Raw genomic sequence first — 25,758 nt, forward strand, 5'->3', positions numbered from 1 at the left:
GCTACGTAGCCGTTCTCTCTCTACAAATTCTCCCGCCCCCTTTGTCCCCAAACCAGGAAGTCGGGGCTAACTTGGGCTGCCGTGAAGGAGGTGGTGTTGCGGCCGGTGGAGATGGGGACCGGCGGGCGGAGCGGGCCACGGTCGGTGAAGGGAAACGTGGAAAAAGCAGCAGCGGACAACGCCCCCTCGACCTTATGCCCCTACAGGTGTATCGAGTGTAACCAGGAGGCGACGGAACTGTACAGGGACTATAACCACGGGGTGCTAAAGATAACCATTTGCGTGAGTGCCCGGTTCTGCGGGGTGCTGGAGATGGGGACTGGGGAGGACAGAGGAAGGGGCAGGGTGGGGCGCGCGAGGAATTTCTTAGGAGGTATGACGCTGAATTGGGGAGAGGGAGGAAGGGAAGACTACGGTGTAGCTGCAATACAGGGGAGCCTTGTGGCCCAGGTAAGAAGTATGGCAAGAGGGGCACCTTTTGTGTATTCTTGTTTGGTGGGTAGGAGGACCGGTCATGCAGACCCCTCCGCCGCCACCTCAAGCGTAATGAACCGTGCGGAACCGTGTCGAAGAACTACGTTTTTTATTCTGGTTTTTCTTCTTTCATTCTTTATGTCCTTCTGGTTTTTCTTTCTTTCTCACTGCAAAGTGTCTAAAATGCCGCTAAGACCTGGATTACAATGCTGCTTTTTTGACACTTAGCAGTTCTGTGACCCTGGGCAACCCCCTTCACCTCTCTTGCATCTCGATTTCTCCATCTGTACCAAACTTATTGGGTTGTCGTGGTGTTCTGATGTGATTATACCGCAGGGAAATAAATTGCCCCTCTCATTTTCTCCTTTAATCAATCATTCAGTCAGTCAATCAGTAAACATTTATTAAGCGTCTGCTATGTGCCTCTGCTGTATGCCGCGCCAGGCACTGTGCTAATCGCTGAGGATATAAAAAGAGGCAGAAGACAGTCCCTGCACTTTAGGAGTTTACATTCTAATGGGGCAATCGTTGAAATCTTCAAAAATATATGTGTGTATATATGAATATGTGTTTATATATCTCTGTGTGTGTGTATATGTATGTGTATGCATTTATATGTTTTTCTCCCAACCTTTAAAGCCTTTACTCTTTGAGATCTTAACCAGAGAAATTTAACTTTCATCTCTCCATCCTTTGGTGCGCAACTTTTACCCTACATAACTCCACAAGTCCATCACCATCTCCCAGTAGAAGGACTGAGATGCTGCTGGAGTTATACAGGGTGTCCCAAAAGCCATAGTACAGTTTTAAGCTTTACTTAAAAGACTTTGTGGAGAAAAGAAAAAAATCCTAGTGCTTTTCAATTGTTATTTGCAATTAGGCTTTACTTAAACTCTGCTATGACTTTGGGACACCTTGCATAAACTATGACTTGGTAATGAAGTATTCTTTGAGATTTGGAGGTTCTTTTGTGACATTTCTGTCCTTCCATCAAGCAGGCATCTAATACCCATGTTATGCAAAATACTCTGTAGTTCTTAGGAAAACAATGTTGTGCCCTTGCTCTTAAAAAGCTTAATAGAGTTTTTGGTTTTTTTTGGTTTGTTTATGGTCTGGGCCTGTGATTTTATTTGTCTAGTCAGCTCCCAGTGAGGAGACTCTTTGCCAAGGCAGATCAGTTATTAGGCAGCTTACAGCATTGGAGAGTTGCCTGGTTAAGTGGCTTGCCAAGGGTGTGACACATAAAGCCAGTATGTGTCAGCGGGGCAGTTTGAACCTCAGTGATTCTGACTCCCAGGCTGGTCCCTTGTGTCCAGTATACCATGTTGTATATAAGTTAGGCTATGATAAGTGCATAATTGAGTGTTAAAGAGGGAGAAATTAGGACTAGTTGGGGGGAGGGGGCGGCGCGGAGCCAAGATGACATCTGCAAAGCAGGGACTTGCATGAGCTCCCCACCCCCCCCCCGCCCCGTCCCTCCAAAAACCTATAAAAAGTGACTCTGAACAAATTCTAGAGCTGCAGAACCCACGGAATAGCAGGGGGAAGCAGGGCTCCAGCCCAGGACAGCCTGGATGGTTGCCGGGTAAGATCTATCCCACGGAGCTGGGAGTGGAGCACACCAGAGCCCAGTGTGGGCTGCGCCTGGACCAACCAGACCAGGAGCTGGGTGGAACAGGCCCTAGCACCCTGAATCAGTGAGCTGTGGCATTTACCAGACTTCTCAACCCACAAACACTGAAGACAACAGAGAAGGTTAGTGGGAAAAGCTGCTGGGACAGAGTGAAAGCAGTTTGCGGTTCAGCCACCACCCCAGGGGGCGGTGGAGGTGGTGCAGCTCTGGGGACAGAACTATAGCTGCAGTTGCTTCTGGCCCTAGGCCCACCTGGTGGGAGGAATTAAGTGGCAGAGCAAGAGTGCAGAGCCGGCTTAAGATCTGAGTTGCTGTCCGGGTTAGCAGTTCTTGGGGGACCCAAGTGTGGCAGAGCTTGCTGTGTAGAAATAGCTCTGAAAACAACAGCGCATCGCCTCAAGCTTGGGACAAAGTACTCTCTACTCTACAGGCAGTCATACCCCGATGAAAAACTCAAGTTTCAAGTAAGTTGGCTGGGAACATGGCCAGGTAGCGAAAAACGGACTCAGATTCAGACTCAGACTTTGGAATCTTTCTCTGGTGACAAGGAAGACCAAAGTATACAGCCAGAAGAAGTCAACAGAGTGAAAGAGCCTACATCAAAAGTCTCTAAGAAAAAGATGAACTGGTTTCAGGCCATGTATTTGGAAAAAGGATTTGGAAAAGCAAGTTAGAGAAGTAGAGGAAAAATTGAAAAGAGAAATGAGAGTAATGGGAGAAAACCATGAAAAACAAGTCAATGACTGGCTAAAGGAGACCCCCAAAAAATACTGAAGAAAACAACACCTTAAAAAATAGACTAACTCAAATGGCAAAAGAGCTCCAAAAAGCTAATGAGGAGAAGAATGCCTTGAAAGGCAGAATTAGCCAAATGGAAAAGGAGGTCCAAAAGACCACTGAAGGAACTACTACCTTAAAAATTAGATTGGAGCAAGTAGAAGCTAGTGACTTGATGAGAAATCAAGATATTATGAAACAGAACCAAAGGAATAAAAAAATGGAAGACAATGTGAAATAGCTCATTGGAAAAACCACTGACCTGGAAAATAGATCCAGGAGAGATAATTTAAAAATAATTGGACTACTTGAAAGCCATGATCAAAAAAAGAGCCTGGATATCCTGTTTCAAGAAATTATCAAGGAGAACTGTCCTGATATTCTAGAACCAGAGAGTTAAAATAGAAATTGAAAGAATCCACTAATCACCTCCTGACAAAGATCCCAAAAAGAAAACTCCTAGGAATATTGTCACCAAATTCCAGAGCTCCCAGATCAAGGAGAAAATAGTTCAAGCAGCCAGAAAGGAACAATTTGAATAGTGTGGAAACACAGGATAACACAAGATCTAGCAGCTTCTACATTAAGGGCTTGGAATATGATATTCCAGAGATAAATGGAGCTAGGATTTAAACCAAGAATCACCTACCCAGCAAAACTGAGTATTATGCTCCAAAATATAGGTTTTCAATAAATAGGGGACTTTCAAGCTGTCTCAGTGAAAAGACCAGAGCTGAACAGAAAATTTGACCTTCAAACACAAGAATCAAGAGAAGCATGAAAAGGTAATCAAGAAAGAGAAATCACAAGGGACTTACTAAAGCGGAACTATTTTGCTTACATTCCTATGTGGAAAGATGATGTGCATAATTCATGAGACCTCAGTATTAGGGTGGCTGAAGGGAATATACATATATATGTATATATGTGTGTACATATATATATGTGTATATATATATATGCTGAAAACTAAAAATATTAAATAATGATTTGAAAAGAACAAAAAGAACTGGCTGGGGCAAATTAAGGAATATGTTTGAGTTGAGTCCACATTTGGACTCAAATTGGACACAACCTCTCCATTTAAGAGAGAAAATAGAGGTGAAAGTGTCCTCTTAAAATTCATATAAGCAGATTTTTAACTACTAATTTTTTGCTATCCTGATCTTTTAGAGTAGATTTTATATATCCTTAATTCCTAATATAGTGCCTAACACATAATGGGCATTTAATAAATGCTTGTTGGTTGATTTATTGGGGAAGAAATACTGTAAATAAATTCTGTTCCTAACTGAGTTCAACTGGCTTAACTAGTTTGAAAAATGAGCACAGGCAGAAAAGACTTTGTGGGGAAAAAACCTAGTGCATTTCATTTGTTATGTGCAATTAATTACTAAAAATGTTAGTATCTGTGCTTATAGATCTTTGGGATTGGTCTTTGGTCTAAGAGAGAGGGCCCAATGACCATCTTTTATTAATAAACTTGCTGGCCTTATAAAAAAATGATCTTTGGGATTAACTTGTGGCAGAAATCTTTTTATGTCCTTTGAAAACAGTGTTTTCTACTAGCCTTTTGAGCTCTGCAGAGAGCGCACTTTTAAGCAGTTTGTAATGTAATGATTCCTATCACAGGATATTATGGGTCTAATTTATGTGTAGGGTTATTCCCCCTTGAGGTAGAGCATATAATGAACTTATTTTAGCATGCTATTGCAAACAGTATAGCAAAAGTTAAGGCATTTTGGAGATGTTCCACTATCTATTATCCCGTGTCTCTCCTCCCCTTCTTGATTGACTAAACTCCTCAAGAAAGCCACCAGTAATTAGTGCTTCCACTTCCATCTCCTCTCACTCCCCTCTAAACCCTAGGTGATCTGGCTTCCAACCTCGTCATTTAGCTGAAACTGCTGTTTTTGAAATTACCAATAATCTCTTAATTGCTAAATGTAATAGCGTTTTCTTAATACTCATTCTTCTTGATTTCTCTGTATCCTTTGACAGTAGCAATCACCCTTATTTCCTGCATGCTCTCTCCTCAGGTTTTTATGACACTTCCTTCATATTTCTTCTCCTACCTGTCTGACCATTCTTTCACTGGACTTTGATCTAGGTCACAGTCATTACCCAGGGGTACTTCTTTAGGATCTTTCTTGAGCCCTTTCTCTATACCAAACGTTCTCAGAGTATGGTCTGAGGACCCTGGGGGGCCCTAAGACCTTTGAAGGGTCTGTGAAATCAAAACAGTTTTCATCATAATATTAATATATTTAAATGTATAATGTGTATATATACACACACACTATATATATCTACATATATTCGCTTTTGGGAGAGTTCACAATGATTTTTAAGAGTGTAAAGGGCTCCTAACACTAAAAAATTTGAGAACTGTTGTTCTATACTGTCTCAGATAATCAAATGAGATAACGTTATATACAGCACTTTGCAAAATTTAAAGCATTATGTAATATACTCGTTATTATCTCACTTGATGATGTCATCTGTTCCCATGGATTCAATAATCATCGTAATGAAATGATTCCAGTATTTATAAATCCTGACTTAGGCTCTCCTGAGCTCATTCCCCCTCACTAACTGCCTCTTGGTCTTCTCAAATTGGATGTCCCATTGACATCTCACAGTCAACATGTTTAAAACAGTATTCACTATCTTTCCTGCAAAGTGCTTTGCTCTTTTGAGGTCTTTATTACTGTCCAAGACACCCCCATTCTCCCAGGTACCAGGCTCACAATCTCAGTGTCACCTTCACCCGCTCTCATCCTGCATATCTAATCCGTTGCCAAGTCTTGCCATTTCTACCTTCACAACATCTCTCCTTTGTGTCTCTTTCTCTCCACTCACACAGCCTGACACAGGCTATTATCACTTCTCTCCTGGACTAATACCAAGCCTTCTGGTTGGTCTCTCTGCCTCAAGTGTTTCACCAGATCAATCCACCCTCCATTCAGCTGTCAAAGTGATTTCTTTACTCAGTAAATTCTAGTGGCTCTCTATTAGCTCCAGGAAAAAATACAAAATTCCATTTGGCTTTTAAAGCCCTTCGAAGTCTGGCCCCTTCCTACCTTTCCAGTCTTCTTACACTGTGCTTTCCTCCACATACTCTTCGGTCCTCTGGCCCTGGTCTTTTTGCTACTTCTAAGACATGCCATTCTGTTTCACTGGCTGGCCTGATGCCTGAAGTACTCTCCCTTTTTGTCTCTGCCTCCTACCTTCCCTGACTTCCTTGACAGTTCAGTTCAAATCCTAAGCCACCACTGGAAGACTGGTCTCTTTCCTCCCTTCCCCCACTCCCCAAGTGCCTCCCCTGAGATTATCTTCCACTTCCACTGTATGTATCAAGTATGTAAAATTTTTGCATGTTGATTGTGAGTTCCTTGAGGGCAGGAACCATGTTTTTGCCTTTCTTTCTAACCTCATTATTAGTACAGTGCTTGGCACATAATAAGCACTAATGCTTCTTGACTGACTATTGACTAATATTTACTATCCAGTGGAAATACCATTACTTAGGAAACACATTTTAGTTACATTAAATTAGTATATAAAGAGTACCTGGCCAATTAAATTTATTCAAATTCTAACATGGAAGATTGAAGTGCTTTTAGTTATCTTGCTTCCCACAAAGTGCTTGTTAAATTGGAATGGCCAGGGGTGGGGGAGTCAGTGGAACTCATGCTTTAGAATGAGATTGGTCTAAATAAAATAGGGTCAGAAGCAACCTAGTAATTACAGCAAATAAGTAGTACATATATGCCCCACCTTTTGGCTTCTTTCCCACAATCTTTCTACCAACTTTATTTCGTTCCCTCTTGCTCATCCAAATCACCTCTTGGGGTACTCCCCTTGTCTCTCTTGGCTAAGGAGCCTGGCTGCTGCCACACCAGCTTGCTTTTTTTACATGTTTCCCTGATTTCCTTCCCTACCAATATGTAGCCTGACTTGTATATTTAGAAGAAAGTCCCTGACATTCTCATCAATTTGATGAATGAAGTGAGGTTTGGCTTTTTATAGAGGAAAGTTAAAGATTTAGGATGATGAGACTAGACCGAGGAAGCTAGAACTGGTGAAAAGAGGAGGGTGGCTTGAAGGACTTGAACACCTTTTCTTGACTCTGACTTTATTATGCCGCTCTGCCTCTTAGACTACTTATCCTCCTGACTCCTAGTGTGGTGTTTTGTCTATTATACCATGCCACCTTTATACCTTGGTTATTAGAGAGGTAAAATTAAAGTGAAAATACAAATGCCTTCATTTATTCAATTGGAAACTTTAACTTCTTGTTACTTTTCATTTTTTTCTCCAATAAAACAACTTTTTGTTGTTTTAGAGGGTCAGATAGTAAATGCTTCAATTAATTTTGCCTTTCTAGCTCTGTGATTTTTAATTAAAAATTCCATTAAATTACTCATACTTCCAGTCTATTTGCAAATTTATCACCTCTTCACTTGTCAATACATTTTTCCAAAGCTTCAGTAGCATTCTCTTGAGATTTTCAAGTTGTTGCTTCATGGAGTTGTTCATTATCTGTGTGATTTCATTACTGTTGAAATGAGCAAAATGTAAATTTTCCAGTGAAATTGGTCACTTCAGTAAACTAGGATTCTCTCTAAACTCCTCTTCCAAATTCTGTCTCCTTTTTATAGGAGTCCCCCAAAGCCACTAATTTAGCCCTGGAAGCCTGGAGTCTGCCCTGAAAAAGCCAAGTTTTCTCTTCTATTACACATAATTCCTCAAATCCTTCTACAGCAGCCAAGAATCCCCACCCTGGCCCCACACTCATAGGCATCTTTCCAAAGTTCCATATTGCTAGAGAGAGAAAAAGGCTTTCCCTTCCTCACCCCCTATCCTGACAGGCCCAGGACTGTTGGAACTATACCAGGGACCTCTTTGCCCATCCAACTGTAGGCATGAAAATCTCTTAACGTAGGACTGGGATTCAGAAATCCCTAAATCAAGTAACAGCTACTTTAAGTGGGTTCCTAGTGGCTTTCAAGAAACACTTTGTTGCTGAAACCAATAAATCATATGTTCACTTTATTTGCTACAAAAATAATCACTTGACAATGGCTTTGCCCCAAACTCCTGCCCAATACTTAAGTATTTCAATGGATCTGTAATCTCACTGACATAGATACTCCCTTCAAGGAAGTAGTTCGTCCCATCCAGTCCTCCACCTGTTCACCTCTCATCTCCTTGGTCCTCCCTAGGGGCCCCACCCAACTTGCTGTGGACCTTCCTCTAGGCCTGTTGACATTGTATAGATAACTCCTTTGCTATCTCTCATTCTCATACACAAATGACCCACCTTTTACCATCTTACACTGCTTGTCTTGTGAAATTCTTCATTAACAATATTCTCCATTGCCCTTTGGGGGACCCACAGATTTAGTGCTTCAGAGACAAGTATTCTTTAACTCATAGCCATATAGTATCACCAGAAGAATATCATTATTAAGAAGATTATTAACATTTGTTTCAAGAAGAAATTTGAGGTTATTAAAAGCATTGCAGAATTTCCCAAAGAAAATGCTGCCCTTTCTCTGTATGTGTAATCCTGGACCCAGTTTGTTGTCTGCATTGTCTGTCCAAGATATGTGTACTGATGTATCAGTTCTGTGAATTTGTTCATCTGGTATAGATGTGGATCATAGGTCTGATTCATTCTTTTGGCTTTTCCTATGTGGATGGATAATGGTGCCAAACTCTTTGAGTAATTATGAATCTCATTTAGGAAGCTCTGAAATGTTCTAGGACTTGGTACAATCACGACAGCATCATCCACAAACAGCGAATGGAAGACTTCGGAATCTATAGGAGTCCTGTTTAACATTGACCCTGCTCTGTAGCTCCCACAGGACAGAAACAGATGCCTTTAAATGTGTATGTCCCTGTTTTATGCCTGACTTGATATTATTAATCAGAGGGTTGTCTCAAAAAAGTTTTTTTGTTAGACCTTTCAAGAAGTCTTGTATAATTTTAAAATATGCATAGCAGACACCAGGAGGTCTTTAAGGCAACTTTTATTTTCCCAAATCAAGTGTTTTCTTAACACCAACAAAAAGTGCAATGTTATTTTGTATCTCTACACTTTCAGTCAATTGCATGATGATGCAGATGTGGTCTGCTGTAGAATATCATCTGTGAAAGTCTGCCCCTTTCCTTCTCCTTTTCTCTTTCTGTGCTCTGTCTTTGTGACCTCATCAGCTTCCATGGGTTTAATTACCATCTTTTTGTAGAAGACTCCCAGGTCTTTATAATCAGCCTTAATCCTTCCTGAGCCAAAACTCAACATCACCAACTGTCTATTGGACATTTTAAACTGGATATTCTTACAGGCATCTCAAACTCCAAAGCAGAATTCATTGTCTTTCCACTAAAACCCACTCCTTTCCAGAAATTCCCTATTTCTGTTGAGGGTACTACCGTCATTCCAGTCACCTCAGCTACTCAGTCAAATCAGTTGCTAAATCTTGTCAGTTTTTCCTCAACAACTTCTCTCATATCTCTCCCTTTTTCTCTGCTCAAATTAGTTTAGGCTCTCTGTTTCTCACCTGGAAAATTATTGCAATACCCTTATAATGTTTGCCTGTGCCTCGGGTCTCTCCCCTCTCCAATTCATTGTGTGCACAGCTGCTAACGGAATAGTCCTAAATTGCAAGGCTGACATATCACTACTCTATTCTGTAAACTCCTATTAACTCTAGGGTCACATACAAACCCTCTGTTTGGCATTTAATGCCCTTTACAGCCTGGGTCCACCCAGCCTCTCCAGGTTTATTAGCCATTACTCCCCTTCATGCACTCTCTGGGCTAATCATACTGACCTCTTCACACTCACCTCTATGCCTTTACTTAACTTGTCCACCACGCCAGGAATTCATTTCCTCTTTACTGTTCATAGAATCCCTAGTTTCCTTCAAAGCTCAGCTCAAGTGCCATCTTCTGCCCCAAAACTGATCCTCTTTACCCATTAGTGTTCCCCTCACCCCAAAAACTACCTTGTATTTATTTGTGTGTGTGTATGTGTGTGTGTGTGTGTATAAAAAAAAATCTGTACATACTTTTCAGTAGTGTAAGCTTTTTGAGGTTAGAGACCACTTGATTTTTGTCTCTGTATCCCCAGTACCTAGCACAGTGCCTGACATGTAGTAAATGCATAATAAATGCTTATTTATTATTTTTCCTAGCCTCCTTAAGGATGCTCTTCATGTTTATCTAAATTATTCTCATAAAGATTTTGTAAAGATAGTAAAGTAGGTATATGGGCTAGTGGTTATTAAATTTTCTTAGTCACCTTTTTATTTAGTGGTAATAAGGTCCATCTTTATTTTCCAAACTTTTGATATCCTCCTTTCTTTCATCTGTCTTGAGATTCTCTATTTAACACCCTTAAAATTGTATTACTTCCAGCTCACACCAACTCTGTGTATACTTGATCTAGTCCCACTTCTTTTTCCGTATTTTTTTTCTTCAGTACCATCCTACCTCCTCATACTGATGGGGAAAAGAGTTTTTGTCATGGTTTTTGTCCCTTTTTTGTCTCTTTATTGTCATCCTTCCAGGTCTGTTTTTAAAACAACCCAGGAATGATGTGGCTTAGTTTTGTCTGTCCCAAAATAGCCTATGGACTTATTTTCCCTCCATTGTTTCTTACATTATAAAGTAGTACTCCTCAGAGTCTCTCATTGTGTTCCTCTATAAGATTGTACAAATGCTCTGCGTTATCTTTCTCCTTGACAAGAGTGACAGAATCATTTGATCTGAGCATTGGAATGATCTCAAGGGCCATCTGTGCCAAGCATACCTAGACAAGAGTCCTGTCTTCAACATCCCTGAAAAGTGGTCATTTGACTTTTTCTTGAAGACCTCCACAGCCTGAGTGATCTGTTCCACTTCCGAATAGCTGTAATTGTTAGGAAAGTATTACTTGCATCATATCTAAATTTGACTCTTTTCAGCTTTTACCCATCACTTCTAGAGTTCTGCCTTGAAAGAATAAACAAGTATAATTCTTCTTTCAAAGAACAGCCCTTCAGATACTTGAAGATGGCCATCCTGTTCTCCTACCTCCACGTCTTGTTCAAGTTTTATTTCCCCAGTTCCTTAAACCAGTCCTTGTATAGCGTGAACTTAAGACCTATCACCATGATGCTTGTTCTTCTCTGGATACTCAGCCTATCAGTGTCCTTCCTAAAATGTGACACCCAGAACTAAACACAGTATTACCAATGTTTTCTGACTAGTGAAGAGGACAACAGGGCTGCATCCTACTTGGTGTTCATTGCCTCTCTTAGTAAAGCATAAATTTAGATGGCTGAGAGTTTCTAGATTCTTTTAGTTTTATGGCTTCGATTTACTTCCTTAGGATATACTGATAGTCTGTGTCCCAGTCTGTTCTTTTATCCATTTCCCATTTAACAGCCTTAGTTACTTATTTCATTTGGACAGGTTGGGCTTGCCTCAGTTGAAAACCATACCCTTTTTCTGATATGGTACTGATATTGTTCTTTCTTCCACTGAATCAGTGCACTTAATCCTACGTAGGGAGTCGATTCCCACTTATTAACCAGTCTGTTCTTATCTGTTGAAAAACAATCTATTTTAGGTTTTGTGATATTTCTTGATGTTCACATCTAACACCTACCAACTCTTTCCTTGAAGAAAATCATGATATATTAATGAAGCTTGTGTACACTCTGCAAATCTTTAGCCTCTTTTCATTTCTTACTCTTGAATCATGTTTTCCAAAACATTTTTTTGCCATCTTCCCCCAAACCCATCTTAGCATTGAATACCACTGAGTATTACAGTATATACTGAATAATACAGAGAGCTTTATCCAGTTTTTTTGGTAGGATTTCTTCATTTCCTCATCTTCTACAGCATTTGACTTCAATGGTGGTCTTTTTTACAAAAGCTAATTTGTAGTAATATACAATGACCAAGTATCCTGTGGATCCTTGGAAAGGATGCTTTTTGTTGCATTTGGAATCGTGACAAAATCAATTCCACAAACTCTAATATTTGCCTCTACAAGGAGAACTCATGAACTATCACCCCATTGAACTACAACTAACTTCCTTTTGTCTTCTGGTTTCATTTATAGCAAGAATTTTAGAATTAATATTATTTAGTTCTTCCAGTAATCTATAGACAGTAACTATAGTGAGGTGGCAGAGTGGACAGAGTGCTGGACTTGGAGTCCAAAAGACCTGAATTCCAAAGCTACTTAGCTATGTGATCCTGGGCAAGGCACTTAACCCTCCCTTGGTCTCAGTTTCCTCATCTGTAAAATGGGGACAATAATAATTCCTACCTCCCAGGGTTGTGGGGATCAAATGTGATCGTAGTTGTATAGCACTTAGCACCTTAGTGCCTGGCACATAGTAGTCATTATATTGTACGTCGTGGCTCTCATTTTGTTGTGGAGTTGATTTGATCTTCAAAAGCTTTATGTCAGCAGAGCTCAGACTTTTTCAGGTTTTACCAAAATGAGAAGAATTTAGGTATAGTCCCAACAATGTCTGATTTGTGAGGACCACCCCATCTAAAGATAAAGAAAGTCATCCTTGGTCCACCAGATGCTTGGCAATTAATTCTTTATTCTGACAAGTCATGAAACTTTGCCCAATGTCAGCCTTTAAATACAATTTTACATACAGCTCTTTGGATTTGAGGTTAAAATATTAATAGATCTGGCCTGGAAAATGATACAATTTAGAACAAACTTTGGGACCATACACACACACACACACACACACACACACACACACACACACACACATATATATATATATATATATATAGATATAGATATAGATATAGATAGATAGATAGATAGATAGATATAGATATAGATATATAGATATATATACACACACATATATGTGTGTGTGTGTATGCGTGTGTGTGTGTATACATATATATAATGTGTGTATATATATATGTGTATATATATATACTTAATCAAAATTAGTGAAAATATCAGTGTAACCTTATTTTCTAGCACCAGAATAGCACAGATATTTTTGAATCTGTAAGATGTCATAATGTGGGTTTTCTTATTTTGACATAATCTTATCTTGAAATATTTCAGAAATCTTGCCAGAAGCCTGTGGATAAGTACATCGAGTACGATCCTGTTATCATCCTGATCAATGCCATTTTATGCAAAGCGCAGGCCTATAGGCATATTCTTTTCAATACTAAGATAAATGTAAGTTGTATATTTTTCTCATTTTTACATCATTTGAAAACTATTTTAAATGTCTAGGAGACTGATAAATTAACAGCACTGTTTATGCTGTTTACAGGTTTCACTATTCTATACCTAGTTACTTTTGAGCAAATGTGGGTATAGAAAAGCCCCTTCTGTCATTTAATCTTGGAAGTCTTCATGAAGGAAGTAGGCTTTCAGAGGTCCATTTAATTTATTGAATTGAAATCTGTTTAACAATTTAGATCAGCAAATACTGAATAAATAGTAAGGCAGCAACAGAGTTGCTTGCTCACCATTAGGAAATCTTAGTGGTTTAAAATGACGAGAGATAGTCTATGCTTTGTGAGCTATCTGACCACATCTACTCAGCAAACTTAGGCCTGACCCCTTCTGCCTATAGAAATCTTTAAGGTCAGAAAGATTTTCACTTATAGACAAGACACATGTAAAGTACATGTCAAAAAGATCAGCTCAAATTTCCTAGTGATTTCTATTTTTGCAGCAGCTTTAATCTTTGGAATTTTCTATTGGTTTGTAATTTGTCTTTGTCACTTTATAACACATAATCTAGATTAGGACTAGAATCAATTTTATTAGGAATTTTACAGTCAGCACAAATGGCTTTAATAAAATACCAGGTAAAATTTATATTGCTTCTCCTCCCACCACTACACGTCACTATTTTGTGCTTTCTTCTGTTCGAAAGGAACTAAAGAAGAGCTTACAAATCGTATAATTAATTAGTGAAATGGTTTAAAGAATGAATGCAAATGGGTTGTTAATTTGACAGTCCTAAGTTTAAAAAGCTATTAAGTGGGAACTTCCTTAGCCAAAACAAATACTTTGCAGGATTTTTGCCTTATTGATATTAAGTACATTTGGGCTGTTTCTTTACCTGCCTTAAGTGCCAGGTGTTTTTGGTTATCAGATCCATGGGAAGCTCTGCATATTTTGTTTGCTTTGTGAAGCATATCTGAGGTGGCTGCAGCTGCAAGATTCAAGCCAGCACACTGACCCTGATGACTTAATAAGATATGCCAAAGAATGGGATTTCTATAGAATGTTTACAATAGCTTCTTTAGGTAAGAAGTCATTCTTTATATTCCTACTGAAGTATTCATCTTCATTAAAACCTCAGAGAGGCTTGATTAGTTAAATTCAACCAAAAATGTCTACTCTGTTCACTATGCTAGATACTAAGGAGTTAAAAACAAAATTATCTCCGCCCTCAAGGAGTTTACACTCTAGTAGAGGATACAGTCTGTACACAAAATAAGTAACACACGGGAATTTAAGGAGGGAGAAAGTGCTAGCACCAAGGCAACTTTTCATGGGATATGGCATCCTTGCTGACCCTTGAATGAAGCTAAAGATCCTAAAGGACAAAGATGAGAAAGAGATGTATGTTAGGCATGACAGGATGACCAGTCCAGAGGCACACAGATGGGAGCTGCTGAGTTCAGAATGAAGTGCTCAGATGAGCTGGAATGGAGAGTTTGAGATTTAAGTTCTGAGTGTGCCACTTGAGGTTTTTTATTTCTTTTTTGCTTTTTCATATGAAATGGGAAAAATCATTCTTCATCAAATCAAATTGCTTTTAGAAAATGTTTTGGAGTACCATGTAAATGTCATTGGAATACTACATCTCATTAATTCAATATATTTTATTAATTCAGTGACCAATTATCCAACATGAAGAAACTAGATAAATGAGCTAAACGGGTTTGCAATATATGCAAATATAGGCTTATCACATTTGTCCTACATCTGCTATGCTTGTAACATTCAAATATTCGATTTGGCAAGTGGGAGGATTCTTCCCAGGCATTCTTCTCTTTGAATGCTGTTGTCTTAATAAATGATATTTATGTAGCATCTACTTTAAGATGTGCAAAGCATCTCACATCATCTCATTCGAGTCCTATAAGAGAGGTTTTATGGGTGATATTACCTCTCTTTTGCAGATGAGAAAATAGACTTGTAAAGCTTAAATAACTTTCCTAGAGTCACAAACTTAATGTCAGGGACAGGATTTGAACCCAAGTGTTCCTTATTCCCAGTTCAGAATCACCATACCAAAGTAGGGATATTTTACCAGTTGGGCATGAATTGTGTTGACAGATGGATAAAGCATAATATTTAAAAGGATAATTGCCCTTTCTAGAAGATATATAAAAACTCAGCTCCATAGTGGCCTAGTGAAATTGTTTTGCCAGTGGTCAGTATAACCTTTCTGACCTTTGGCCATGAATCCTGACCATTCCAAAGCTAAATGCACCTAAAGAGCCAGGCAGTCTAAATTACAGAGGATAGATACACAGAAATCCCAGCTGAGAACTGACTAATCCATCACCCCAGAGGTGAGAGACTCTACCTTCCATTGTACTGCTTGAGTAAAATGTGTGTGTGTATAAAAGTAGTTAGGGCAGCTAAGTGGCACAGTGTATGGAGCATTGGACCTGGAGTTAGAAAGACTCATCTCCTTGAGTTCGAATTTGACCTCAGACACTTACCAGCTGGGTGACCCTGGGCAAGTCACTTAACACTGTTTGCCTAAGTTCCTCATCTGTGAAATGAGCTGGAGAAGGAAATGTCAAACCACTCCAATATCATTGCAGAGAAAACCCCAAATGGGGACATGAAATGACTAAACAATAAATGTAGTTATAAATAGGGATAACATATATCTTTTTGAGTTCTCTTAAATGCTTTGGAGGTTTGAAGGGAAATCTGCTTATTTATCTCAACATTGAGATTAACAATTAACAATTGTTAACAGACCAAGACTATCCAGGTCCCCTGTTTACCGAGGCTAGCTGATGATGTTAATAATAACAGCTAACATTTATATAGTGCTTCATTTTTTATATATTTCATATATATTTTCTCATTTTATTCTTATGACCCTGTGAAGCAGATGCTATTTTTAGTCTTATTTTTACAGATGAGACTTAAAACAGCTTATCAATGATGTCAATTCCAGTAATTGTCTTATGCTTTACTTGGGTATAGCTACCATTATTTTAAAATAACTGATGACAGACTGTAGCGACAAACATCCTAACTCCCAGTATTTTTTTTCCTCAGATATCAAAAGCTAAACGAATTCTAGAATGGGAAACCTTTAAACTCCTGTAGGATCACTTATTCTGTATTATTCATGTTAGGAGTTAAGTGTATACTATTTTCTAGTTGTTGAATTGTTTAATGTGTGCCTTACATCTTCACCATTGGGTTGTGAGCATTTAGTGGCCAAAAGAATGCCCTATTCCTGCTTTTGTATCCCCCACAACACTTAGCATAGGGCTATGCACATAATAGCAACCAGTTTCATTAATTGAATTTAGGAATGAAGTGTCCCATCCAATTCAAGAAAAACTACAATATCCAACCTACAATGGATGCTCTGTAAGTATTGATAAATAATGACACACATACTCATCTATATTTTTATTCCAAAAGAAACCTATCAAAGAATATCCCTCTACTTTTTAAAATAATGAGAGAGCTTATTATAAATTTCAGATACTGTATTTTCTTTCTTTAAAGTCCTTTGTACTTGTCACTGGAAAGCTTAAAATGACTTAATATGGCTGAAGCATCAGTTCACAAATTTTCTATAGAAAACTGTTAAAGGCCTTGGCTTTTGTTAAATAAGAAGGAAAAGCAAAGCTTTTCAGTCCTACTAATACCACATTAGATATGTATTTGTACCTCATTTTCAAGTGATTATGAATAGAGTATCAATATTATGTCTTCTCTTTCTTGTGAAGGATCATAGATTCATAGAACTTTAGAGTTGGAAGGGATCCTAGGATCCTTCTAGTCCAACCTTTTCTTTTTATAGGTGAGAAAGCTGAGACAACCTTATTTTACATAATTTATAAATAAGGACAGTGGAAGCTCAAATTTTCCCTAATTGAGAAGTGGATATAAAGCTAACTTTCTTTTTTTAAAAAAAAATGTTAATTTTTTTCAATTAACAAGCATTTTAAAATTAATATATTCCTTCCCCTGCCCCTCCATTCCCATTGAGAAATGAATGAATGAAGCCCTCTATACATAGTTACAGAGTCCCACAAAACAATTTCCCACACTAGCCATGTCTGAAAATGTATGTTAGAACAAGTTTCCAAACCTCAAGTCTTATTAAAACGGACCCTAGGAACCCTCATGTCCAAGAATACCTTCAGATAGCCTTCTTTGCAGATAGTCATCTAGTTTCTTTCATTGGAATTGTTTAGGCCAGAGATTTCATAATAAAAAGTTAAATAAATTAAAGGAAAAAAAATCATCATTTAGATAGCATATACAATCAAATTCCTTCCATTTGCTATCTTTGGTATAAGTACTCTAGTTCTGAATGTAGACCTTTTGTCCCCTATTCTATCCTTTCTTCCTTTTTAAGATACACATCAGAAATCACAGACTATCAGAGATTCTGTAGATTACCTCTAAATACTGAAGAAATAAGAACTGAAAATCTAAGAAAAAAAAATTTTGAGTACTTGTATCTATCCAGTTGAATTATCTCACTGCTATAAGTAGGGTGACACATGAACCAAGTTGGATTCAATTGTGTTGCAGAAATTACATTAGCACAATTTGACTAACAAAAGCCAGAGGTCCAGAAAAAGAAAGAAATCCTGGTAAAACATTTCTCATGAAATCTGCTGATCAGTTTTTGGAATTAGGGTTTGTTTGTTTTTAGGTGGGGTTTGGTTTTGATGTGATGATTCATACTTTCCATTTTCATTTCCTCTATAGAACAAATGGCTTTCTTTATTGGAATTTTTGCTGGTTTGTGGCTAATCCAACCCACAACACTGAGAAGAAAGTCCAACTTCATTTTGCTTCTGAAAGCACTACTATTGTCCAGCTATGGGAAACTCCTGCTGATTCCAGCCGTCATTTGGGAACATGACTACACTCCTCTGTGTCTCAGACTCATAAAAGTATTTGTCCTTACATCAAATTCTCAGGCAATCAGAGGTAGATTTATATTTTAATTCCTGCTTGTCAATTTCCATTATATATTTGGCATGGAAATAATTTAATCCCATGTATCTGGGGCACTTAACTTTAAGATCATAATGAATCCTGGGATCCTTCATAGAGTAATACCCCGACCATATATTTGTACAGTGCATGTACAGTTTCCAAAGCACTTCTACCTATCTGTGTGAATGGTACAATGACATTATTACCCAGGCCAGGTAAGTGGTATTATCCCCATTTTATTAATGAAGAAACAAAGATTCAGAGATGTTAAATGACTTGCTCTTGGCTACACAGCTGATGAGTGGAGGAGTTAGGATGAACCCTCTTTGCGTTTCTTGAATTTTTTCTTATACAAACCTAAATCAAGTAGGGGAAATCAGAAGTTAGTCTTTTAGAAAGTGCTCTTTTGAACCTGGTACCTGTTTGTCTATGTGAAAACCCTTCTTCATCTTTCTGCTGCCTTTAGTACTATTTGTGTTACCTTTCGCCTTTATATTATTTCTAATATTAACACCTTCTTATTGGTGTCCCCCTTTTTATTTTGGGTTTCCTATGGTTTGGTTCTTGTCATAGGAGGTGAGGAGACAGTATTGTCATTATAAGCAAATTTTTGTGCTCAGTCTCGTGATACCGATGACTATAGAAAGGTACACAGACACAAAGGTATGGGAGAAGACAGCAGCAATAGTAAATGTAGTCCAGTGTAAGTTCCATAGAACAAATACATTTAAAAAAAAAAACTTTAAGCCTATATTCTCTGTACCCCTGTAAATAATTTAAATATCACGAGTTTATTAACTTTGTAAACACTGAGTGATTTTCATTTCTTTTGCAGTGACCCTAAACATCAGTCGCAAGCTTTCATTGTTGGCCATCCTGAGTGGATTAATATTAGAAAGCAGTGTGGTCTGCTTCTTCCAGAGGATGGGGTGGGATGTAGAAAGTGATTGTTCCATCTATAAAACTTAAGATTTCTCTTGAAGATAAAGAAGAAAAACCTCCATGATCATGACTTTCAGGAAAGTGTCTTAGATGTGGACACAAATTCTTTTTTTATGAAAAATTAAACAAAGGGATACACACTAGCAAAGTAATTGGGTATATGGTGCCACTTTTTCTGGAATACAGTTATATTTCAATATTTAATAAAATGGTTGTTTCTTTGTGCCTGGTTCAGCTGTGTTCTCTATACCAATCTCCTGCCCTAGATCATTCCCCTGTCCTTTCTTTGCTCTTTTTCCTGGGCCATACAGCATTTCTGGAAAAAGTTATAGAAACATTCTAAGCCCAAGATATATTCATGCTATGTAGGTTTAACTGGGCCCTCACTACTGTTTAACTAGCCTTTGTCTTTTTATTAATGGTTGTTCCAAAAATATCTTTTCTGCTCAAACCACCAATTCTATCTCCACTCCCTAATTAAATCAGATGAACTTGCCTTTTTTATTAGGAAGGTGCAAATCATGGATTCCTAGAATTATAGCTCCACAAGCTCATAGAATTTCAGTTAGTAGAAACTTAATAGGTCAGCTAGTGCAGCCTGTACTAAGCAGGAATTTTTCCTCTCTAACATTCCTGAAGAGAGGTCATCTAGTCTCTACTTCAGGTTCACCAGTGAACACGCTACCTACCAACATATTCTGTTTTGTACTGTTCTGTTTAGATAGATAGATATTTTAGAAAGACCTACCTGAAATCTGCCTCTTTTTTCCTTCCAGTCCCAAAGGTGTTCTCACACCTCTGCCTTTCCAGGGCCTCCTTTCCTTCCATTTCTCAAACCTGTCCCCTCCCACCTCCTCAGAGACTTGATTACTTTATCCCTCATTCTTTATGGCATTTTTATTCTCTCCATTGCCCTAAGACATGAACAGTTCTCCCCTACAAAGAGAAACTTGTCCCTGCTGCCCACCTTCTGTCCACCATTGTATCTTTCCTTCTCTTTACTAACAGACTTACAGAGACAACAGGTATATACTACTCCCTGCATCTACTTTTTCGCCACGTAACCTCATTTCACTCTGCGTCAATCTGGCTTCCACTCCGCCATGTTATTAAAAGTAGTCTTTTGAAAGTCATTAACAACCAAATTAGTTACCAAATTCAGTGTTCTTTCTCCATCTTAATTCTTTTTTTTATTCCTCTGCAGCTTTTGACATTTGCCTGACTTTCTGAGCTTCCTTCTCATTGTTGTCTCCCCCTCTCTCTCTCTGACCACCTCAATCCTTATCCCTTCTTTCTAGTCTGTCTTTCTTGTAAATGTCCTTTACTTCCATGGTTTCAGTTAATTCTATGGAGATGATTTACAAATCTAGCCTCAGTTTCTCCTTCAGGCTCCATTGTTGTGTATCTGTCAGATTTTTCACTTGGATAGCCACTCCTCACCACAAGCCCAAGGTGTCTGCCACATTCATCATTTTTCCCATCTCCTCCCCAAAACACCTTCTAAAGGAATTCCCCCTCCTGCCTTGCTGTCAGTGGCAGCAATGTTCTTCCAGTGAGGCACAGAATCTCAATTTTCTTGGATTTCACCTTTGCTCCTCCCATGCCATCAGTTACCATTCTCTATCACACCTGCCCTTTGCAGTTTGTCTTACAGTGGCTCATTTTTTTCAGTTCTAACTACCAGCTCCCTTAATTCAGGGCCTTAATTATCATGCCTAGACTATTTTAGTAGTCTCCCAACTAATGAGGTCCTTGCCTCAAGGTCTCTTCCCTTCAATCCAGCTTGCATGTTGCTGGAAAATTAATTCTTCCTGAAGCACTGCCTTGATCTCATCACCTTCCCCAGCTCCAAATCCTTCAGTGATTCCGCATTACTAGAGGAAGAAATCCCCAGACTTTTCCTGAGAGGCTCCTTTTGACTTTCCCTCAGTGTTTTATTATCCCTGTCATGTTCCAAGTTTACCGTTCTAATTTTCTCTCCCTATTTCTCAACTCACACCTCCCATTTCCAGACACAGATCCATCTACTCATTGACCCCTGGACATTCACTGTACTCGGCCATTTTCTATTCCTCCTGTCGGTGTCTTTTACCTTCTCGTCTACCTAGTTAAATCCTACTGCCCTTGAAGACCAAGTTCAGATCCTTCCTACTTGAAGCTTTCACTCCAGCTAAGTGATCTCTTCCTCCACTAAACTTAGCATTCATTGTGTATGAAACTCACGTGGTAAGCTTAAGTCATCTCATGACAACTGTGATGTTTTTATATTTATTTTATGTTTATTTTTTCACTCATTCGTGTTTTGTTTTCCTCAGTGTTTTGTCTTTTACTTTACATCTCCCCTAGGATCTCACTCAAAATTGGCTTGGAGTAAAACACAACCTTTAAGACTCCTGGGGGAGAGAGGAGGGCAACCCGGAATGGGAATTGGGGAGGTTCATGCTTCACTGCTCAGGTGGGCAATAAGTATTTAAGTGTTTGTAATGTGCCAGCCAGGAGGCCTAATGCTAGGTGTACCCATTTAAACAAAAAGAAAAAATCATTACCCTCAAGGAGTTTACATTCAAATGGTAGAAGACTACATATAAAAAGAAGCTGAAATACTGGGGAATACCCGTTCAAATCCATAGGGGAATGAAATTTGACCTAGACATCCCCAAAATGGCAGTCCTAATATCAACTCACCAATGGGAGAAGGGGGCCAGCATGGTGGACATTATGGGGTAAGAAGGCCTAGGCACTGAGGGAAGTCCTGAAAAGGCAGCCGAGTTAGAGATACATCTCTACAATCACCTGGCCACCACTTCCTACTGCACCCTTCCCCCAAATAAACATCAAATCAACTCTGTCGTTGTCCCTAGATATGCTGTGTTCATCTACTCTCCTGTAACTCCACTGACAGTCCTTGCAGTTTTCCAAACCAAACTACTGTTTCCTGGTCACCATCCAAAACATGTATCTCCTCCTACTACAATGAAAGCTTCTTAAGGGCGGGGATTGTCTTTGCTTTTGTATCCATCTCCCTAGCACTTAGTTCAGTTGTTTGGCACATACTCAGTGCTTAGTAAACGCTTTTTCATTCATTCATGCATCTTTTTGTTCTTTTGTCAAAACAACAAAAGAACGATGAAGATAGAATAAGGCAATATGTATTCAACAAAGGTGTTCTGTCTCATGGAGGATGTTCTGTACTATAGATGAAGAGTTCTGCAGGTTCTCTGACTTGAAAATGACATTGTGCCGAATGCATACAAAGGCTTTTCAGTGAGATTCACAACTAGTCAAGAGAGATTGGCCTAACATTACATATAGGAAAAACATGGAAGGAAAATGCTTATTGTCCAGATTAGGACATGTACTTGGAGAGGGAATCCATTGAGTTAGTCAGTGTCTAGGACAAACAGTCAGATGCAGACAGAGCTGGATCTAGAACTGACTAAGGATGAAAAGAGTGGGCTGGATTATATTTAGGAAATTAGTATTTTGTATTTTTAAAAGTTTATCACTACATTTTGACACCACAGACGCTTCCCAACACCCCAAATGACCCCACTGACAAAGTACATCCCCCCAAAGTTAATGGAGTTAAAAGGAGAGCTGTTTTCTAACTTGGACAGGAGAGTACGAATGTATGTTTTATTTGACCAATTTTGCGCTCTCTCTTCATTGATCTCATTTGTAGTCATTTTGTTTATTGTTCTTTAGGCTCTGCTTTCTTCATTCTATATCGCTTCATAGCGTTTTCTCTCTTCTACAGCAAGTGTCAGTGATTTTGTTATGGAAACTCCCTCCACCAGTACAACCCATGTATTGCTTAGTTGATAAGTCATGGTTACTAGGTGTTAGATGCAGGATTTGAACTCAAACAACTCTTCATGACTCCGAGTCCCACTAATTACTACTCACTAGGCCACATTCTTCTCAGAAACAGGTTTTCCCATGTGTCTAAATTCTTGATATTCGTCATTATATGGTACAATAATAGTCTGTTACATGCATAAATAATTTATTCATTGACCAACTGTTCCGCATTCAAAATCTTATTTTTACTGTTATATTTTTTATCTTCCCCTTACCCCTTGAAACTTCCCCTGTAACAAAGATTTTAAAATAAAGCACAGAGAAGCAGTTCAGCAAAACTGCATCCAAAGTGTCTAACAATATGTGCAATACTTTACATCTGTATAGCCACAGCCCCCCACTCCCATGAAGAGAGGAATAATGTATTCAGAATGCTTTCATTTATCCCAAGCTTCCTCTGACAATCATGTTTTTAACTCCCAGTCTCTTAGTGATACTGCAAATTCTAGAACACCGTGACCATCAAGGGATTGACATTACAGATGACCCCAAGTGCAATGGAAAGAGACATAACAGGTGCAAGTAGGATATACTACTGTATATTGTTAGGATTGATGACTTGCTTCTAAAAGTGGTATAAAAAATACTATCCATCCATCCAAGGAATTTTTGAAATTAAGGAGTTGGTCATATTGTGACAGTATGGGATACAGGGGTGGGGAACCTGCAGCCTTGAGGCCACACGTGGCCCTCTAGGTCCTCAAGTGCAGCCCTTTAACTGAACCCAAACTTCACAGAACAAATTACCTCAATAAAAGGATTTGTTCTGTAAAACTTGGACTCAGTCAAAAGGCTGCACCTGAGGACCTAGGATTTCTTCTGTAAAGTTTGGATTCATTCAAAGGGCCACACTTGAGAGCCTAGAGGGCCACGTGTGGCCTCGAGGCCCCAGGTTCCCCACCCCCGGTCCAGTGAACAGCCTGACAGCTTCACTGGTGACCACAAAATATATAAGGACTGAGAGGAAGAGGAAAGCCTGTACAAAGTTGGGTAGATACTCCAGAGAGCATTCATGGGAAGGCATGTACAAGAATCACAGGATGAGAAGGTATGAATGGGTCATGGCAGTTATGGGTGATACCCACACTGATGAGATCATACATTCATTAAAGGTCTGAAGTATGAGATAAAAGCCAAAATAACCATCACCATTCATACTAATGGAGAAGAAATTAGGAAACATGTCCTAGAAGAAATGATAGCAATTGCGATGATAAATACACACAAGTTGTTCCTAAAAAAAAAAAAAACAAACCTATGAAGGAGATATAAATTGCAGGTTACACCCCTTTGCCTCCAAATAAGCACAAGAAAATTCATAATTCACAGATAATAAAAAGATTACCCTTCATTTCTAATATTTTTGTTGGTCTGTTTGAATTATGTATTAAAAATATTATTACTGACCTTAATATCCTCCAAGAAAGAAAGTAGTACTTTAGAATAATGGGTGTCAAAAATTGAAACATCAGAGTTTAAATGTGACTGAAGTTTGGGGTTCTTCTAATTTAATTATTTTTCCCTGTCACTGGGTTATGCTATAAAAGTGACTGAGGTGCCAAAGTACGAATAGATGTCTTGCACCATAAGGCTTATGAATTGTAGATGGAAAGCTCTCAGGATTGAAATAGCCACATTTTGTTTCTGTTTAGTGGGGACTACAACCTCCAGAAAAAACTCACTAGGTGGCTCCCCTCTTCCTAGGAGTAATCCAAATGATAGCTGGTTCACTCTATAACTCATCTTTCCATCTGCCTTCTGGCAGGATGCATCTCAGAAAGGTGCAAAGGGATAGCTAAAAGATGGATTTCCTGTCTAAATCCTAGAGACCTGCCTTTGGCCCTTGTTGATACCACAATTGAACAGGAAGAGAGTGAGCTGGATTACATCTGAGAAATTGAACCAGTACTTTCAATACCCCCCAAAGCTACTGTACACAACCCTTTTCCCCTTAGACCAATGTTTGCAGTGATAGGACTGAGAATCACATGATGCTATGATTTCCAAAGAATCAGAATCAGAAGGGACCAGAAGAGTGATAGACCCTTGAGTGGGCATAAGTAGGTTGTAATATATTACCATTGAAGATTTACACATAAGAATTAATTAACATAACCATAATCCTCCAAGTCACATGATCAGAAAAGGAGGTAGAAAGGCCATGTAGCAAGAATAAGGAGCGATCCTGAGATTCTGGATAACAGAATGCTCAATGTTACACTGGTAACTGCCAACTTTTATTTTAAATAGTCTTAAGGGAAGCCTCCAATTATGTTGGGTTGTGCTTTTTTGCAGGTTTCATGCGGGGCCACAGACAAGAATTACACAAGATGAAGCCATGGATAAATGTGCTTGGATAGAAAGCCTTCTCTTTGTACTTTGTTAGTGTTACCTATACTTGGAATGGCTTAAATCCCCTTTGATGACCCTTCCCCACATCTTTTAAAGTGCTCCCTGTTTTTTAAGGCCTTGCTCTAATGCTTAATTTTTAGACTCATACATTTTAAAGTCAGACAGAGGTCATTTAGGTTCATTGATTTGCCCAAGAACACACAGGGACTAAATGGCAGAGGTGGTATTCGAACCAAGGCCTGTTAACTTCATGTCCCATGCTCTTTCCACAGTACCCTCCTCTGAGACCTTCCACAGTCAGTAACAGCCCTCTCCTGGCTGCCCCACCCTTTGGCTCACATATTTCTTATGTACTTACAATGTATTATAATTATTTGTTTGGTTCCCTTGCCACCACCAGTTTGATCTTCATGGACCACGTCTTATGTAATCGTTACCTCTCCAGCTCTTAGTACTATTCTCTGCATATAGCAGTCAC

General features: G+C 38.9%; 1 protein-coding gene across 1 annotated transcript; it reads left to right on the forward strand.

The window, feature by feature from the left end:
- The first annotated feature begins 59 nt into the window (after positions 1 to 59).
- Positions 60 to 19,297, forward strand: ARV1 (ARV1 homolog, fatty acid homeostasis modulator). The gene is made up of 5 exons (XM_036756219.1): positions 60 to 282; positions 13,002 to 13,121; positions 14,053 to 14,206; positions 17,892 to 18,116; positions 18,961 to 19,297. Exons 1-5 carry the CDS (start codon positions 112 to 114, stop codon positions 19,092 to 19,094), a joined length of 804 nt encoding a protein of 267 aa, XP_036612114.1. The 5' UTR covers positions 60 to 111; the 3' UTR covers positions 19,095 to 19,297.
- The last annotated feature ends 6,461 nt before the right edge of the window (positions 19,298 to 25,758 follow it).

Source organism: Trichosurus vulpecula, chromosome 4 (genome assembly GCF_011100635.1).
Source record: "Trichosurus vulpecula isolate mTriVul1 chromosome 4, mTriVul1.pri, whole genome shotgun sequence".
NCBI classification, from domain to species: domain Eukaryota; kingdom Metazoa; phylum Chordata; class Mammalia; order Diprotodontia; family Phalangeridae; genus Trichosurus; species Trichosurus vulpecula.

Excerpts from the sequence above, each read along its gene's own strand:
- ARV1 (XM_036756219.1), top strand. The coding sequence starts at position 112 with ATGGGGACCGGCGGGCGGAGCGGGCCACGGTCGGTGAAGGGAAACGTG. Across the intron at positions 283-13,001 it reads TGCTAAAGATAACCATTTGC|AAATCTTGCCAGAAGCCTGT; the intron begins GTGAGTGCCCGG and ends GAAATATTTCAG. Across the intron at positions 14,207-17,891 it reads GTTTACAATAGCTTCTTTAG|AACAAATGGCTTTCTTTATT; the intron begins GTAAGAAGTCAT and ends TTTCCTCTATAG.